At 34.7% G+C, this 17275-nt stretch overlaps 2 protein-coding genes across 2 annotated transcripts; one reads left to right on the forward strand and one right to left on the reverse strand.

Annotated features, from left to right (window-relative positions):
• Positions 1-361: 361 nt before the first annotated feature.
• LOC100371109 (NADH dehydrogenase (ubiquinone) complex I, assembly factor 6-like) lies at positions 362-5080 on the reverse strand. The gene is made up of 7 exons (XM_002735254.4): positions 4898-5080; positions 4049-4229; positions 3062-3160; positions 2555-2657; positions 2240-2373; positions 1252-1353; positions 362-1023 (listed from the first exon to the last, which is right to left on the reverse strand). The coding sequence occupies exons 1-7, from the start codon at positions 5053-5055 to the stop codon at positions 838-840; spliced, it is 963 nt and encodes a 320-aa protein (XP_002735300.2). The 5' UTR covers positions 5056-5080; the 3' UTR covers positions 362-837.
• Positions 5081-5129: 49 nt separating this feature from the next.
• On the forward strand, positions 5130-17031 carry LOC100370510 (aspartate aminotransferase, mitochondrial-like). Its single transcript, XM_006817085.2, has 11 exons — positions 5130-5320; positions 9364-9520; positions 9898-10026; positions 11632-11765; positions 12248-12335; positions 12795-12863; positions 13579-13614; positions 14177-14327; positions 14484-14649; positions 15569-15719; positions 16513-17031. The coding sequence occupies exons 1-11, from the start codon at positions 5226-5228 to the stop codon at positions 16633-16635; spliced, it is 1299 nt and encodes a 432-aa protein (XP_006817148.1). The 5' UTR covers positions 5130-5225; the 3' UTR covers positions 16636-17031.
• Positions 17032-17275: the final 244 nt, after the last annotated feature.

Below are 17275 nucleotides of genomic sequence, written 5' to 3' on the forward strand. Positions count from 1 at the left end.
TGCATATTAAAGGTAGGTTGATACAATCACCATAATGCATACTTTACAGTACCCATGTAAGTAATAACCTATTTGATCTTCTGGAGGATGGTGCATCACATTTCATGGTGTCTTGCAAGGAATCCTATGTAACGTGCATGCATTATTCACATCTGGAATTAACCATAGTATCAAAAGTTTCACTGTGATTAACCTCTAACATTCAAGTGCCTAAGTTATAGAGCCTCTGGGAAAAAAAAAACACTTGTGTTTTCTTAAATGGTCAAGAGGTGTACAATGATAAAACCATCAGTATGTTACTTGTAGATGAGTATCAACACACATTCCACAGTATGTAAGTAATTATACACGGAGCCACATCGCCCAAAATGCAGTTTATTTAAAAACTGATACATTTCAAACTGTTGTATAAAAATAGCATCTACATGACATAAAACTCTGAGAAATATCAACATTTTTGTACTCTGCAAGCATTTCAAGGATTTCAAACTGTACACCCCTTACTTTAACATAGAAGCATGTACTATGTACATTTCAAACTGTTCACCCCCTTACTTACATGTACATAGAAGCATGTACTCTCCAAGCATTTCAAACTGTTCACCCCTTACTTACATGTAGTTTCTACTGTAGAAACCCTCACAGTACTGTATGTGATAGTATTGTTACAGTATTTTGCCTGTGCATATCTGCATGCATAAATAACCCTTATTGTGCACAAGTATTTGCATACTCCTAATGCAGCTCTACAACAGCCTTCCTTCTTCAGACATCACCTTGCTAAGTAATCAAGCCAGCTGATGTGTCTTCTATTGATGGAACGCTATTGCAATGTTATCAATAAGCACTCCTCATGGATTTGGTCCATAGCTTAAATGGTAGCATTGTGTTCTTTTGTTGCAGTGTAGGGTGGAAAACATCAAAGTCAGATTGCTGGATTTTCTTTAAATATATTTCAATTGGAGTTGTCAAAAGAAAGGCTGAATATGCTTCTTTTGGTATTTCCTTCTTCATTGACTGTGCCTGTTAATTGTAAAATTCAAGACAACCTATATTTATAAATGATTTAAAAGTTTTTAAATATTATGCAGTATAAACAATATGGTTCTAAATGTGCTAAACCAGGATAAGAGTAAAGGTTGAGTCAAAGTTACTTAAAACTTGTTGACCAATAAAACATTTAAATCGAGATGTCCTATTCTCACATGCCATTTTGTTGATTCAGAATTGTTGGGACAAAATAACGCTCACCTTCTGTAAATGTGAATTAGCTTGACTTGCAATCTCAAAGACAGCATCTTTCAAATTCTGTTCTGTTTTTCCACGTAGGATCTGTTCTTGTGACACGCCATACTACCAAATAATGTGGGAAAATTATAGAGAATATTGTGAGAATATGTAAAAGTATACATCAAGACAGAATATCGAGAGTGTGTGAATGTGTAAATATGGTATTTATTTAATATTCCAAGTATGTATAGTTCAGCATCGAGAAAGTATTAAGGCCTACTCATAAAAAAAAAATACCCAGATATTGAATTAAAAAAAGTTGTGGGTCACCAGCCTAATTTTTGAAAAAAAATGATGGGTGTACTTTTGTGGATAGCGGCCATTTTGGCACTATTAACTAATGCTTTTACCATAGATATAGCAGAGATATTATGCCACATCTAAAATTGTAGACTGAAATAATAATATATATTGTTGAGGATGGGGTACTTTTTGTTGTCCTGAATTATTTTCAAAATCTGGGTTTTAAAAAGTGTTTTTAACATTGTGTTCTAACTTTTTCAAAAATTATTAGTAGGCACATAACAGTGGAATTCATTGTTCAGGCATTCAGTGAAGAAATGTGGAGATTATGTGCACTACTTGAATTGCATTATGACAAGCACCATCTCATTTTCTCCAGCCACTATTTAGAAAATGTAATACATTAAATTATGCTCCAATTAAGCAGAACCAGTTCATTAGAAGAAAAAGAGGTTAGCTTTTTATAATATCTGGCAATACAACAATTTGTGGGGAAAAAATGTACAGACCAGCACCTACTGTAACGAGTGAGGTAACTATACATAAGAAAACATTCTTTGGTGGAAATTAACATCTGAATCAGATCTGAAGACATTTCTTAATTCTACTTGACAATGCTGATTACAAACAGATTTAGATATAATCTAGAAGCAGTAGTTAATGCTACTCTAACAGTGATTGACATAGCAGACTACGTAAACCATACCTTTATAAGAATTTCCATTGGTAAGTAAACTCTTCTTCTACTGGCATGGTGTGGTGTAGATCTCAGCAGAGTGACAATACCATGTGATTTACCAATGTGGCTGGCTGCGTGGTCAGCATTCACATCTTTCAAACCTAAGAAATTTGAAAACACATGAAATTTGGGATATCTTACATAGCCAGAGATGGCAAAATATTCTGTGGAACCTAATCCAAGTAAAGACATCCTTGTAGGGGCGTGGTCATTTTTAAAACTCAAATAAAAAGTTGAACTGATACATGCATTGTGTGTCATTTAAAATAAATAGTACTGCACCTAATGTCTCTAGTATGAGGTATAACAATGATGAGGTGGTCTTCTCAGCAGAGTTTTCAACATCTTCTAAACTGGCATGAGCCTTATCGTGTAAATTTCTCTCCTGAGAAAATCAAATCAATATCAACTAATGCATGATCATGGAAACAAATTCACACAAGAAAAGATTAATTGAGAATAGTCTTGAGGAGTCAAAATGCTGGTGTAGCAAATGTAATAACACATATGTACCATATCAATGACTCAACCCGGCATATACATTTGTAGCTGAACAGTGACTGTTGATACCAGACTATAGCCCACTAAACAGTGTAACATTAGACATATTTCATTTAATATGGTACCTGTACTCACCAATGAACAAAACATAAAAGTCGCAGATGATCAATTAGTGCCGTTTCAAATTTACTTCAATCTCATTCTATAAATGATTATGAACATCATCTGACAAGATGATAGCAAGAAGTTGGACCCTCATCATGACAACATTCATCAGAGTAAACATACCCTTTCTTCAATGATCCTTGAGAACCATCTCTTTGACAGTTTATGACTAGCAACTGCTCTGTGCAACTCGCATGCAATTGGTGTTTGTCTCGGTGAACCCTGTAAAAACATGACCAGGAATGCCTTAGTATTGATAAAATAGAACTGATGCTTATTTCAATTATAACTATATATAATAACAGAAAAAAAATATGATGTGTTATGTTTATACATTGTGTACATTTAGCACCGAAAACAATAGAATTCACTGTTCCAAATCTGTATCTGCACTTGTTTCAAAATTTCACCTTACATTTACAACGTCACGATCGAACATATTAGTTGATATGATATGATTGCCACACTGACTTTGTGCATACTTTGTGATATTCTCATAGGATCATATGCAAAGAAATAATTGTTTCTTATTTTGTTTGAGGAAGATCAATTCTGTAGGTTTATAGTATGACTCTCGTGAAGACACCATGTAATGGTATAAACTTGAACATCTGGTTAAAAATCCACTCTGATCAATTTTACTCTGTATATTATATAAATACTGTATAAATATACAGTGAAAGGCACAAGGCTAGAGCTTCGGTTTTAAACATATTTACCTGTATAACAATTTGTAAAAGCCAATCAACAGAAATCATTCAAGTTCAAATATTCAATAGTGATTGGCTCAAGAGCTAAACATATACCTTCACATGATGTAGCAGCTGTGACTGCCCACATATTCATAATGGAAGCTTGTTGAAATATCTCAGGTAATATTAACTAGAACTAACGTTGATGTCACAATACCATTTCTGGATTGGTCAATTCGAATTCTAGCATCCATTTTGATTTATTGAAATTAATTTTAAAATGTTTATAATGACCACAGCTTTATGCTCTTTACTGTATTAGTACTTCTTATTGGAAAACCATTAAACAATTAAAGTGGTAAATGAATTTTGTTCATGGAATGTTTATGTGATCTAATAACATTTGTATTTTACCTACTTGATAAATTTCATTTATTGTTTCCTTCCAAAACTGCATTCGCATTTGAGCAATCTTGATATCTGATGTATTGTCTTTTACTGTAGCTACATCAACATTGAATGCCCTCAGAGCAAATGTTGCTGTTCTCGCATTTTTTGGCAGTAAAAGCGTACACAAGAAATTTTCATAATCATGTTTCCTGCAACAAAAAGTAATTAATGAGAAATAAGTGGCCAAATCCCCATGCAACTTTATTATTGAATTATTTTCTAATATATATATACATACATATATATATAAAGTCTTCCATCATGGTACAGAATAACTGTGGTGTCCTAATATTTTATATTTTGAGATTCCTTTTTTTGTTTTCCACAAGTACATTTGTAAGTGAACATTATTTTTTACATGAGACTATTAGTATCATTGAAATTAAAAAAAAACTAAGACTGTATACTAGTTTACAATAAACACATAAATGGAAATGTAACAAACTGCGCCTTCCGCGGTGCTCCAAACACAACGTGCGGTATAGACGACTTTCCCGGAAGTCGAAGATACGGCTTTTCGCATGCAAAATTGGGGTGTAACATAAACTTGCACGCGTGATATTGTGCTTCTGGGTGTAACAATTGACGTAACAAAAATAAAATTCCCTTCTACCGACTATCAGCAAACTGACATGTTTGTATTTTCCGCTATGACAAAGCAGGAGTATTTTTGCACCCCAGTTTTGCTACTTCCGGGAAAGTGGTCTATGATGCCGTTCGGCCGGCGAGGGCCTACTCACGCCTACATGTCAGGCTTACCCTCTTGAATGCGACCAATGATATTCATGTTTAGAAAATTGGGAAAATCAACACTTACTTGACGACATCCATGCAATAATGCTCATTTGTGGAAGCATTGGTAGAGTTCCATCTCTTAGTCGTTTTTTCATCAAAGGGTTTCGGGATTCCATGTCTCAAATGGCAAATAAATGCCACTCCCCCTTGCAGACGCTTTAATTTCATGGAAGCAGACATGTTGTTCAACTTTGACACCGCATGTCACGTGATAGGATAATTAAGCCAATGCACGTGAGCCAATGAGAAGAAATCACGCATTCTCGTGATACTCTACGAGACGTGTCATTCCCTGGCGAGATCTCCAAGATAGGGTTGAACTAAGGTCAGACAGAAGCTCGACAGCAAACATGGCTCTACAAAACTGTGCAAAATCCTTGGTTAGCGCCGCTTTCAAACATCACCATGCAAAAGGAGTGATTTATCAATCATCCACAAGAGCTAGGTGAGTACAAGGCGGACGTATTCCTGCTTTTAACGCCAATTTGCGAAGACAAAATGCCGTGTCAGTGACCCGGCGTGTCGTCCTATTTACCGTGACTGTAACTGGGTCACATAAAAGACTCTTTAGTTGGTTGCAACTCTACAAAAGCCTTCAATGAAATAGCCATTTTCAATGTTTCGAAAATTTGCTTTAAAAAATCGTCGATATTAGTTGTCAAATGCGGAACATTTCAGGCGAGACAAAACGTTTCAGGGTCATTAACCGGAGTAGTAAATCTTAGTGTCTGGCAACCAGGTATTTAAATACTGCATGTAGCAATATACCTATTATAATAACCTATCCGGACTAAAATTGACGCGAAATCACGGCTACTGTTATAACGTGCCCACTGCTACTGCAGATATTATATAAAGTATGCTTCTACTCCTCTAGAATCTAAAAGTGCTTGCCATTGTCTGTTAAGTGTATCTGACCTCTCCAGCCTCACAACTCATAAAACTATATCATAGCTTTATCAACTTCTGTAATGTAATTTATTCAAATGTTGTGTACTCTGAGTATACGAGTAGTCTTCAACAGTTAAAACTTGCCCCAGGGGACTTTAAAAAGTTCCCATAGTTGAATTTCCCAAATTCGTATTGGTTTGACTAACACGTTGACATTTCCAATTGTATTTACTGTCTAGTAGTGAACATGGTTGCATTCATTTACCATCAGCCTAGGCTGACCTCAGAAAGTACACATCTTAACTAAATTTAATTTAATCTGCATAACACAGGGCTTAAGCTTAGCAATTTGAGGCAAAACATGGTAAAAATGCCTTGGTCTCATTGAAACTAGTGAAAAATAATTGCCAAGTCAATTAACGCTGTGGTTTCTGTGAATTTTCAGCACTGAGAACATGCTTCTTTATTGTTATTTAAATGCATTTTATAGTACACGTACCATATTTATTTTGCCAGTATAATATAAAAAGAAAAGGTGGAGAATGACCATTTTCATACCACATCTGTTTAGGGGGAAAGTTGCATCTTTTTGACTCCCATGTGCGAAGCACAAAATGGGAGTCTTTGCAGTTAGTGTGTCTGTGTGTGTGTGTGTGTGTGTGTGTGTATGTGTGTGTGTCCGACTGTTCCACTGCTATCTCAAGAACCATTCATCGGTTTTTGATGAAACTTGGTGCATAGATGCTCTGAGCCAATGCGCAGATTTGATTAGGTTTTGGTAAAAATCCATGCTCGTTAATTACCTAATTTGCATGATAATTAGTTAATTTTTAGCTGTTCTATGACTGTTCCACTGATATCTAAAGAACCACTCATTGGATTTTGATGAAACTTGGTACATAGATGCTCTGAACATATGTGCAGAGTTTATTAGTTTTTGGTAAAAATTCGTGCATATTAATTACCTAATTTGCATGATAATTAGCTATTTTTTAGTGGTTCCATGACTGTTCCACTGATATCTAAACAACCACTCATTGGATTTTGATGAAACTTGGTACATAGATGCTCTGAACTAATGCTAGGTTTTGATTAGTTTTTGGTAATAATCCATGGATACTAATTACCTAATTTGCATAATGATTAGTCAATTTTCGATTTTTCCACTGATATCTCAAGTACTAATCATCACATTTCAATGAAACTTGGTACATAGATATCATATGACACTGCACAGACCTGATAGTTTTTATGGTAATATCAGTACATATAATTACCTAATTTGCATAATTAATTAATTTTCAGCTTTTGATGTAAGTAGTGAGCATTACATTTCAATGAAACTTGGTACTTACATACTCAAGGACTATGCAGAGATTGATTGTTTCGGATAAATATTTGTGCATATTAATCACCTAATTTGCATAATTAGTTAATTTTCAGCTTTTCCACGGGTATCTCAAGTACTAATCATCGCATTTCAGTGAATGTTTATACATGGATGCTGTAGGACAATAGACAGAGTGGATAATTGTGGATTAAAATCTGTACATAGTAATTACCTAATTTGCATAATTAACCAATTTTATGCTTTCACACTGATATCTAAAGTACTAATTTCCATTTTAATGAAACTTAGTACAAAGATGCTCCAGGACAATGTACAAACCTAATTAGTTTGGGGTAAAGCTCTGTTCATATTATTTCCCTAATTAGCATAATAATTCATAATTTTTTGGTTCTAATCACATTTCAATTGGTACATAGTTTTTGTTACATTGCGCAGACCTCATTAGTTTTACAATCAAATCTGTTCATGTTAATTTTCTGATTTGCATAATTAGTTTTCAGCCAAGTAATTTCAAATTATATTTAATGTGTCTCCAATACTCTCAGCACATGGGAGTTCTTTCTAAGCTTTCTTTGATTTATTTTTGGAAACATTGAATTGCAAAATGAGTTGCATTGTCACACCACTTTCACAATGGAGAACATTTTCACATGAACACGCACATTTTATTACATACCGTTATTGTTTACATACTATCTGAATTTACAGTGTAAAATTTTGTAGGGTCTGTGGTAGAACAGTCAAATGCATAATCTTCATCCTTGTATTTGTTTTGAAACTTTTTCAGTCATACACAAACTCTTGACGCAAAGCAATTTCCACCATGTTTTTTGAAAAGTAAACTGAGTGTCGAGCAAGTATTTAACATCTTTCCTAGTTCATTCACATGCCATTCATGGTAGTCTTGGTGGGCTCTGATTATTCAGATGAATTAAGCATACAATAAACCCCCCAAAAAAATTGTTTTGTTTCCCTCAGCGACCGACCGAAAAATATGAAATATAGGGTTGAGTTTTTTTCCCCCATATACCTTGGCTATTTGCGTTTAGTTTTCAAGTTTAAAAAAAAAAATCCGACCGACCGATCCAATTTTTTAATTTTCCCCACTTGAGGGCAACACAAATTATTTTTTGGCCTAACTATTATATTTGGTTTATGTGCACTTCTATTGGGATGCACTTCTAAAAGTATCCATATGATTGTTATAGTCATGTTGTGTATAGACTGTGAATCGTAAATTTTGTGAGAATGTTTGTAGCACAATGTCTATTTTTTACTTGTCAGAGAAATTCAATCTAGTAGCAATCGAGCAAAGTGGAGTGGAAACATTTACATGTATCTTCATTTTAGTATAAACTGTTAAAAATACAGTCAGAAAATATTAATAAATATTAAGTTATGTTGCTGTTAAATCAGAAATGGCAAGGTTATGAGGTTATTAATATAGTAATACTTTAAACTATGTACAGTAGCACAGTGGGTGACTTGTCATTAAAAGAACATGGTCTATTAATTGCTAGGTCAAGCAGATAGACATTCAATTATTGACACAACACTGACTTTATAAAATACAGCAGTAAGGTCAGTAAAAAGAAGACAATAAAAAAATTATTAACAGTGAAAGATAAAAAAAAAAGTTGACACAAATTACAAAGATTCAGTGAAAATTAAATATACAAAAAAATACTTTGCAAATATATCTATAATTATATTCCTACTATGTCTTAATTTAATCTAAGGCAATGTTTAATAAATTGATCTGTGTACTGCGAGGACTCAGAAAAATAAATTTACTATGAACTTACAAGTTACTGAAATTATTTGTATATGGTCAAATAGAAACCTTCTTTGTTGTTCATACTATGAACATAACATTAAATAGATTTCCTCTTCATACTACATGAACATAGGTCATGCGTTTTCTTTTCACCTATACAATGCTTAATGACTGTCGTAGAAATGTCATTTTCACATTTATTATAGTATTTCTTGGAATACCGGTACATCTAGAGTTTATTCAATATACAGAGTGTGGTAATATGTTGAAAGTTAATTGTAACTTGAATTTTTAAAAAGCAGCCATTTTGAATTGAAACTTGGTAACCCTGGGCTTTCAAATAACTATTCACAGAGGGTTCATGTAATTTAGCAGAAATTCCAGTCAAATTCCTTTAATTTATGAAAAGCCATGTAGTTATTTATTTATCAAAGGTATTAAAGTCAGTTATACAAACTTTTTATTTTAGTTCTATATGGAGCAATGTTGAAATGGGACCACCTGACGCAATTCTTGGTGTATCTGAAGCCTTCAAGAAAGATAAAAGTCCCAACAAAATGAATTTGGGTGTTGGTGCTTATCGTGATGATAATGGCAAGCCATATGTTTTGCCGAGTGTTCGTAAGGTAAGAGAAAAGACGGTACCACTCCAGGTGCTTATCGTGATAATGGCAAGCCATACATTTTGCCAAATGTTTGTAAGGAAAAAAAGTTTAGAATTTCACTTCTTATTGTGATAATGGCAATTCATAGGTTTTGCCAAGTATTCAAAATGCAAAAGGCAAAACTATTTCAATCAATTTCATGGTGCGTACATTTTGCCAAGTGTTCACAAGAGACATGACAGTACCACTCATCCTGTGTTTATAATAATGATTATTATTTGTATTGTAGTGTCCAACTGTATAGATCTCAAAGTGTTGAGAAATAGTGTATTTTCATGTCTCATTTCTTAGAAAATTTAATTTTTTTATTTGGGTGGTATTATTTTGTTTATATTCAGGCTGAAGACATAATTCGATCTAAGAACTTGGACAAAGAATATCTAGGTATAACTGGTCTGGCAGAATTTACCAAGGCTTCCGCTATTCTGGCATTTGGTGACAACTGTGATGCTATCAAAAATAAAAGGGTAAGCAATTCCTGTTGATTCATCCTGAATATATGGGTGTTCTGGATGTGTATCATGGAGTATATGGGTTCTTGGAGGTCTACCCCAGAATATATTGGTGTTCTGGATGTGTATCATGGAGTATATGGGTTCTTGGGAGGTCTACCCCAGAATATATTGGTGTTCTGGATGTGTATCATGGAGTATATGGGTTCTTGGGAGGTCTACCCCAGAATATATTGGTGTTCTGGATGTGTATCATGGAGTATATGGGTTCTTGGGAGGTCTACCCCCAGAATATATGGGTGTTGGATGTGTATCATGGAGTATATGGGTTTTCAGGAGGTCTACCCTAGATTGTATTGGTGTTCTGGATGTGTATCATGGAGTATATGGGTTCTTGGGAGGTCTACCCCAGAATATATGGGTGTTCTGGATGTGTATCATGGAGTATATGGGTTTTCAGGAGGTCTACCCTAGATTGTATTGGTGTTCTGGATGTGTATCATGAAGTATATGGGTTCTTGGGAGGTCTACCCCAGATTGTATTGGTGTTCTGGATGTGTATCATGGAGTATATGGGTTCTTGGGAGGTCTACCCACAGAATATATGGGTGTTCTGGATGTGTATCATGGAGTATATGGGTTTTCAGGAGGTCTACCCTAGATTGTATTAGTGTTCTGGATGTGTATCATGAAGTATATGGGTTCTTGGGAGGTCTACCCCAGAATATATTGGTGTTCTGGATGTGTATCATGGAGTATATGGGTTCTTGGGAGGTCTACCCCCAGAATATATGGGTGTTCTGGATGTGTATCATGGAGTATATGGGTTCTTGGGAGGTCTACCCTAGATTGTATTGGTATTCTGGATGTGTATCATGGAGTATATGGGTTCTTGGGAGGTCTACCCTAGATTGTATTGGTATTCTGGATGTGTATCATGGAGTATATGGGTTCTTAGGTCTACCCTAGATTGTATTGGTATTCTGGATGTGTATCATGGAGTATATGGGTTTTCAGGTCTACCCTAGATTGTATTGGTGTTCTGGATGTGTATCATGGAGTATATGGGTTCTTAGGTCTACCCTAGATTGTATTGGTATTCTGGATGTGTATCATGGAGTATATGGGTTCTTGGGAGGTCTACCCCAGAATATATTGGTATTCTGGAGGTGTATCATGGAGCATATGGGTTCTTGGGAGGTCTACCCTAGATTGTATTGGTATTCTGGATGTGTACTCTTGACTATATGTACATTCAGGTGATGTACCCTAGAATATATAGGTGTTCTGTAGGTTTACCCTGAAATAAATGAAATATACCCTGGAATATATGGGTGTCCTAGAGGTGTACCCTGGAGGTTTACCATCAAATATATGGGTGCCCTAGAGGATTACCATGGACTATATAGATGTTCTGGCGAGGTATCCTGGAATACATGTGGGGTCTAGAGAGGTACCGTACTATGGTATACATGTGTGGTCTAGAGAGGTACTATGGTATATACAATTGTGCTTGAGATTTACCCTGGAATATATGGGTGTTCTTGGTGTTTACCCTGGAATATTTACATCTTATCAGATTGCTGCCTTTATAATAATTTAAAGTGTTTTCTTCACTAGAACGTCACAGCTCAGGGAATATCTGGTACTGGGTCCTTGCGTATTGGAGCTAATTTCTTGAGCAAGTTCTACCCAGGTGTCAAGGAGGTTTGGTTACCAAAACCTTCATGGGGCAACCACACCCCAATCTTCAAGTAAGTTTACATACTATAATTTTAAGCATACATACCTTGTTGAATAAAGAGGTGCCTTCTTGCAAAGTATTAGTCAGATTGTTGATAACATATGTAGTGCATGCAACAGAATGCTTTAATGAAAGTTAAATGCACAGTACGTGTACAAGATGACTGCTAGCATTGAATGATAAAAAAGACAAGGGTTTATTGTAGGTTATATATAGACATATTAACATTTGGTTGGTAAGTTTTTTTTCCTTGTGCTCCATATGTTCAAATGTGAAATGTAAACAACATATTTCACGTACATTGTATTTGTCACATGGGACATAAACCTAACATGACCCAGCCCAACAGCTAGTGATTTTATAAATAATTGTGTGTATGGCATGAAGTATTGAAACAAATGTATAAAAATTAATGGAGAAAGTTGATGTAACACAAATTTGAAGTAATAGTAATACTTATGAAGCTGTGATGTTTGTATTTATTCCTGACAGACATGCTGGAATCGAGGTAAAACAATACCGTTACTATGATCCCTCCACGTGTGGATTTGATGCCAAGGGAGCATATGAAGATATTTCTGTGAGTTTCTGATCTGTGTATTATGTTGAGTTAAGTAGATGTGTACTGTAGTGGGGTCGGTTAGATAAAGGTGCTTGTCTGTTGGCTATGATTCAAATGTGCCAACCGATGGCAAAGTTATTTTAATTATCATTTATCAGACTTTATGGTTCTTGGGTGAATTCCATTCAAAGTACAGACAAGAGTTAATTCAAATATGCACATTTAATATTTTAATCCAGTCAAATTACTGTAAATGCATTAATTATTCACTTGGTTTTCATTTTGCTGATAAGTAAAACCTGTTAAAACTCGTTGTTTTCTTGACAAATTTTAAATTAAAACACGGTGAATATGTTCAAAACATCAAATTAATGATATTAAGTATCAGTGAAAATAAATGGTTTTACAGTAACTGATTGGCTGACTTGATCTGGTGGATGGAATATAGTGTATAAATTGTGTTGTATTTCTTTTCAGAAAATTCCAGAAAACTCAATTATTTTACTGCATGCTTGTGCACACAACCCAACTGGTGTTGACCCTAAAGTAAGTATGGTCTAAAGTTTAACACAATTGATTTCTGTATGAAGTATTCTATGTATTTGATGCAATAATTATAATACAAAACATAATACCTGACAATTGAATGAGTGCTGCTGAGCATGTCAATAATACTAGTGCCTCGTGGAACTTGTCACGATTATGAAACCTGGCTAAAATAGAACCGATGTAACATGGAACGTTGCGGATGATGATATGCTGCCGTTCCCTAACAATGAAATTATTACCACCTGTAATAACAAATTCTCGGGGGGAGGGGGGGGGGGGGTATTTTATTTCTTCTACATTCTGGAACTGGATGACATTTTTAACAGTGTTAATTGAAGTAACAGTCATCGCATTCATAGTTTTTGTAAACAATGCAACAACTGCTTTAGAAATTACAAGAAGTAAAGAATGCTGGGAGCAATAAAGCCAAGTACAGGACAGTGTGTTTGGGTGTGTATGTATATATGTATGTGTGTATATATATATATATATATATATATATATATATATATATGAAAAGGCTGTAATCACGTAAAATATTGTTATAATAATGTTCAATGCATCTTTAGAAATACAGGTATCATTAAAGAGTAAAATAAACAAAGTGCAATTGCGATGTGAGTGAATTTGACCAGAAACTGACCCAATTTACTAAGTCTGTTTATGTAAATAGTTATACTGATAAAGATCTATTGTTTGTATAATGTTTCAGCCTGACCAGTGGAAAGAGCTGTCCCAAATCATCAAGGTATGTGCGAGAGTTCTATGTAAATTCAAAACATGATTTTTAAATTTACCATAATTACTAGTTCAAGCAGTGCTGATCACTTGAAGGTGTCTCGGCCTCGTATGCGTTCACTTTCATTTTGTAATGTGTTTAAAATTCACTGATTTAGTTTAGAGCTACAAGTACAGAGAATTAAGTTTAAATAGTCCAACTTGGGTCCAAAATCAGTCTGTTCTTGGGATGATATTGTAAAGTGTTACACATCAGTGTTCTACCCAGATGTTTTACCTTGCTTGACCACTGAAATGCCATGTATGAACTTTCAAGAAAACAATAGTCTATGTTAATTTCTATTGTATCAGAATAAATATGCAAATTAGTCTTCATTCTTTAGTATTAGCTGGGGGGGGGGGGCGCAGTTCAAAAAACATTTAAACTTCTGGTCCAGAAATCTATTCTTCTATTGTTAACTAGTTCATGCAGTAAATGTATATCTGAATTGCTTGATAGAATATGCAATTCCTGAGCTCTTTAGGAAATAACTTTGTTACCATCAGTAATTTGTCTTCACCTTTTTTGCCAGTCTCGCAAACTGTTCCCCTTCTTTGACATGGCTTATCAAGGTTTTGCAAGTGGTAATATTGACAATGATGCCGCAGCTGTGAGAATGTTTGTAAACGAAGGTCATAACATTGCCTTAGCACAATCTTATGCTAAAAACATGGGATTGTATGGTGAGTTTTCTACTTGTCAGATTCATTCGATTTAAAAAAAAATAACGAATCTTTATACAAGTATAGTTGTACTTGCCTTTATCTATGTCTACCCATTGCAATTCTGTACAAGTCTATTTATGGAGTTTTTACCAGTGTGTATTTATTACCTCTTAGGTGAACGTGTGGGTGCTTTTACACTCATCTGCGAGTCTGAGGAAGAAGCTAAACGTTGTGAATCTCAGCTCAAGATCATCATTCGACCAATGTACTCAAATCCCCCACTCAGTGGACCAAGAATTGCTTCTACCATTCTAAATACGGCTGAACTAAGGAGCCAGTGGTAAGATAAGCCCTCTAGCTGCACAAAAACAAATATTTGAAGCTGTACTTTTGTCAGAACTTTTGTTCTTCTATTCTTGATTGGTCTACCTGCATCACATGTACTATTGAAGTAGTTTAAAGCAAAAAACATAAATATTGTGCACGATCACAGTACCATCAACTATGACCAGGGGTATCACATACTGGTACTTTTGACAATTGACAACTGGTACTTTTATAGCCTGCTATAAGCCCAAATTGGCTGTCTACTCTCTGCTCTCTCAACTGTCTACGCTGGTCTCGCTGCAGCGCTTTGCACTGCTGAGAGCCTTTTTATTAATTTTTGACCTGTTACAGGATGATAGCCTGCTGTTAAATGCATTTGTGAAACCCCTGACATTGATGTATTCAATCTCATTTGTATTTATTTATTTATTAACACACAACATCCCCCGGAGGGGATGAAAAGGGTTACAAATCAGATATTAGTAAAAGAAAAATAACCACATAAAGAGTAAGGGAACAAAAAGGCATAAAAAAAAAAAAAAAAAGATAATAATTTGAATACAAGGAATGTATTACTGGCTTAGTTTATGTAGGTGCTGCTGTCTTGTATTAAAACAGTTTTTTAAATATTGCGCTAAAGGAATAGACATTTTCTCGTCACTTAGTAATGATATGAATTTATTTTCATTACTAAATTTGTCAAAATTTGGTATACGTTTATTAGCTACAATGTAAAGTTTTAATCTTATTTCATTGTAATGAGGACAATTTGTGACAAAATGTTGTTCATCTTCAACATGGTCATTGTCGCACATATTGCAGACTGTCTTTAAAATCCAATCCTGTAAGCACAGAAGATCACTTGGCTTACTCGTCCTTACAGTTTTGTTGCTTGAGCCATACAGTCTGATAGATTGATGCTTTGTTGTCAGGTTGACAGAGGTCAAAGGCATGGCTGATAGAATCATCACTATGCGTTCACAGTTGGTTGAAAATCTGAAAAAAGAAGGTTCCTCTCACAATTGGCAACATATTACAGACCAGATTGGCATGTTTTGTTTCACCGGACTCAAACCTGATCAGGTAAGCAACATGTGGTGTTCACAATAATTTCTGATTTCATTATCAGTAGTCTACTGTAAAAGGATTAATTATTCACTGGGTTTCAATTTTGCTTATTTCGCTGACTAGAAAATACACTAAATTAAAACCCAGTGAATATGTAAAATTTAGCATAGAACACATTATCTAAATTATAAAACCGTAAATTTAAAACCCACTGAATATGCCTGAAATGATAAATCAGCGAAATTTTAACCCAATGAAAATTAGTCATTTTACAGTATGTACTTTGTGAAATTTCACAAAATAAAACGTACATAATTTTAAAAACGGCGATAGCATTGTGGAATATTTTGTTATTGCCAGTCATATTATTACACGCATATTGGTTACTAGTTTGTGTAAATTTATAATCCCAGACCCGCCATCAAATTGGAAAAATGTTGATCCTTTTGTACAATAAACCACCTCCCTCCTACACATACCGGTAGTTCTACTGTACTGATATTTATACCACTTTTTGTCATGTGACCCATTTTTATGGCTGTACATTATTTCTGGTAATGCACAAGTCACATAGAATGCATTGAATTATTCATGAGCAAATGACAAAGCATACAATAACTAGCACATACACTAAAGATGTATGTAAATCTACATACATTCAGCATTGGAAATGTAATTGATTGCTGAATATTTCTGTGGTATAAAACGCTCACTCAACAGTGTGGGCAGTTGAGTAAAAATTGAATGAGGGTGTTTCTTGTCATGTTTCTAATATTTATAATATGCCATCTTTATCTTCATTATGCAGGTTGCACGCATCACTGAAGAATTCTCTGTATACCTAACAAAAGATGGCAGAATCTCTGTAGCTGGTATCTCATCAAAGAACAATGCATACCTTGCACATGCCATCCACACTGTATCCAAGTAAAGATGATGGTTTAAATGAGTTTTTTTTTTATCCATGTCAGCTTTGATTTGCACATTTAAAGTCTGCATATGCTTTCAAGTGATTGTGTGTACAAAAATGAAGCCTGGCTACATTACTGATTTATTTATAGTCAAGTTTGATGATTGTGATTCCAATGACTAATATATAGTATTTAATTAAATGGTCATTAGTGCAAATATTTTTATATGTATTCACATTGAGCTTGTAGTACCTATAATTAATCTGCGTGATCCAATGATCAGTAGTGTTTGTCCAGGAAATGTGTGTACTTGCTCTTCTAGCCAGCCAGTCTAGTCTTCATTTACTTATTTTATTTGTACAGTTTTAGAGTTTGTTTTGAAACTGGCAATGCACATAAGTGCATATGTATTATAACTCACTTAGTATGGTGTAAATTTCTCAGTGTAGAGCTCATTTAATTCAACCAGCAATTGACATGTTTGGCAGAGATAAATTAATAATTCATTCACCTAGACTTGACTAAAGAGAAAACAAAAATTGTCATGGCCGCCATTTTGATATGAGAATGAGGCTACTGTGTGATGGCTGCCATTTTGATATGAGAATGAGGCTACTGTGTCATGGCTGCCATTTTGATATGAGAATGAGGCTACTGTGT

This window comes from Saccoglossus kowalevskii, chromosome 6 (assembly GCF_978046115.1).
Source record: "Saccoglossus kowalevskii chromosome 6, keSacKowa6.1, whole genome shotgun sequence".
NCBI lineage: Eukaryota > Metazoa > Hemichordata > Enteropneusta > Harrimaniidae > Saccoglossus > Saccoglossus kowalevskii.

Bases quoted from the DNA above. Each gene is read 5' to 3' on its own strand.
- LOC100371109 (XM_002735254.4), bottom strand. From the start codon at position 5,055: ATGTCTGCTTCCATGAAATTAAAGCGTCTGCAAGGGGGAGTGGCATTT. The intron at 1,354-2,239 runs GTATGGTTTACG...ATTATTTGGTAG, and splicing joins CAATGGAAATTCTTATAAAG to TATGGCGTGTCACAAGAACA. The intron at 1,024-1,251 runs GTGAGCGTTATT...TACAATTAACAG, and splicing joins CTAATTCACATTTACAGAAG to GCACAGTCAATGAAGAAGGA.
- LOC100370510 (XM_006817085.2), top strand. From the start codon at position 5,226: ATGGCTCTACAAAACTGTGCAAAATCCTTGGTTAGCGCCGCTTTCAAA. The intron at 10,027-11,631 runs GTAAGCAATTCC...TTTCTTCACTAG, and splicing joins ATGCTATCAAAAATAAAAGG to AACGTCACAGCTCAGGGAAT. The intron at 11,766-12,247 runs GTAAGTTTACAT...TATTCCTGACAG, and splicing joins AACCACACCCCAATCTTCAA to ACATGCTGGAATCGAGGTAA.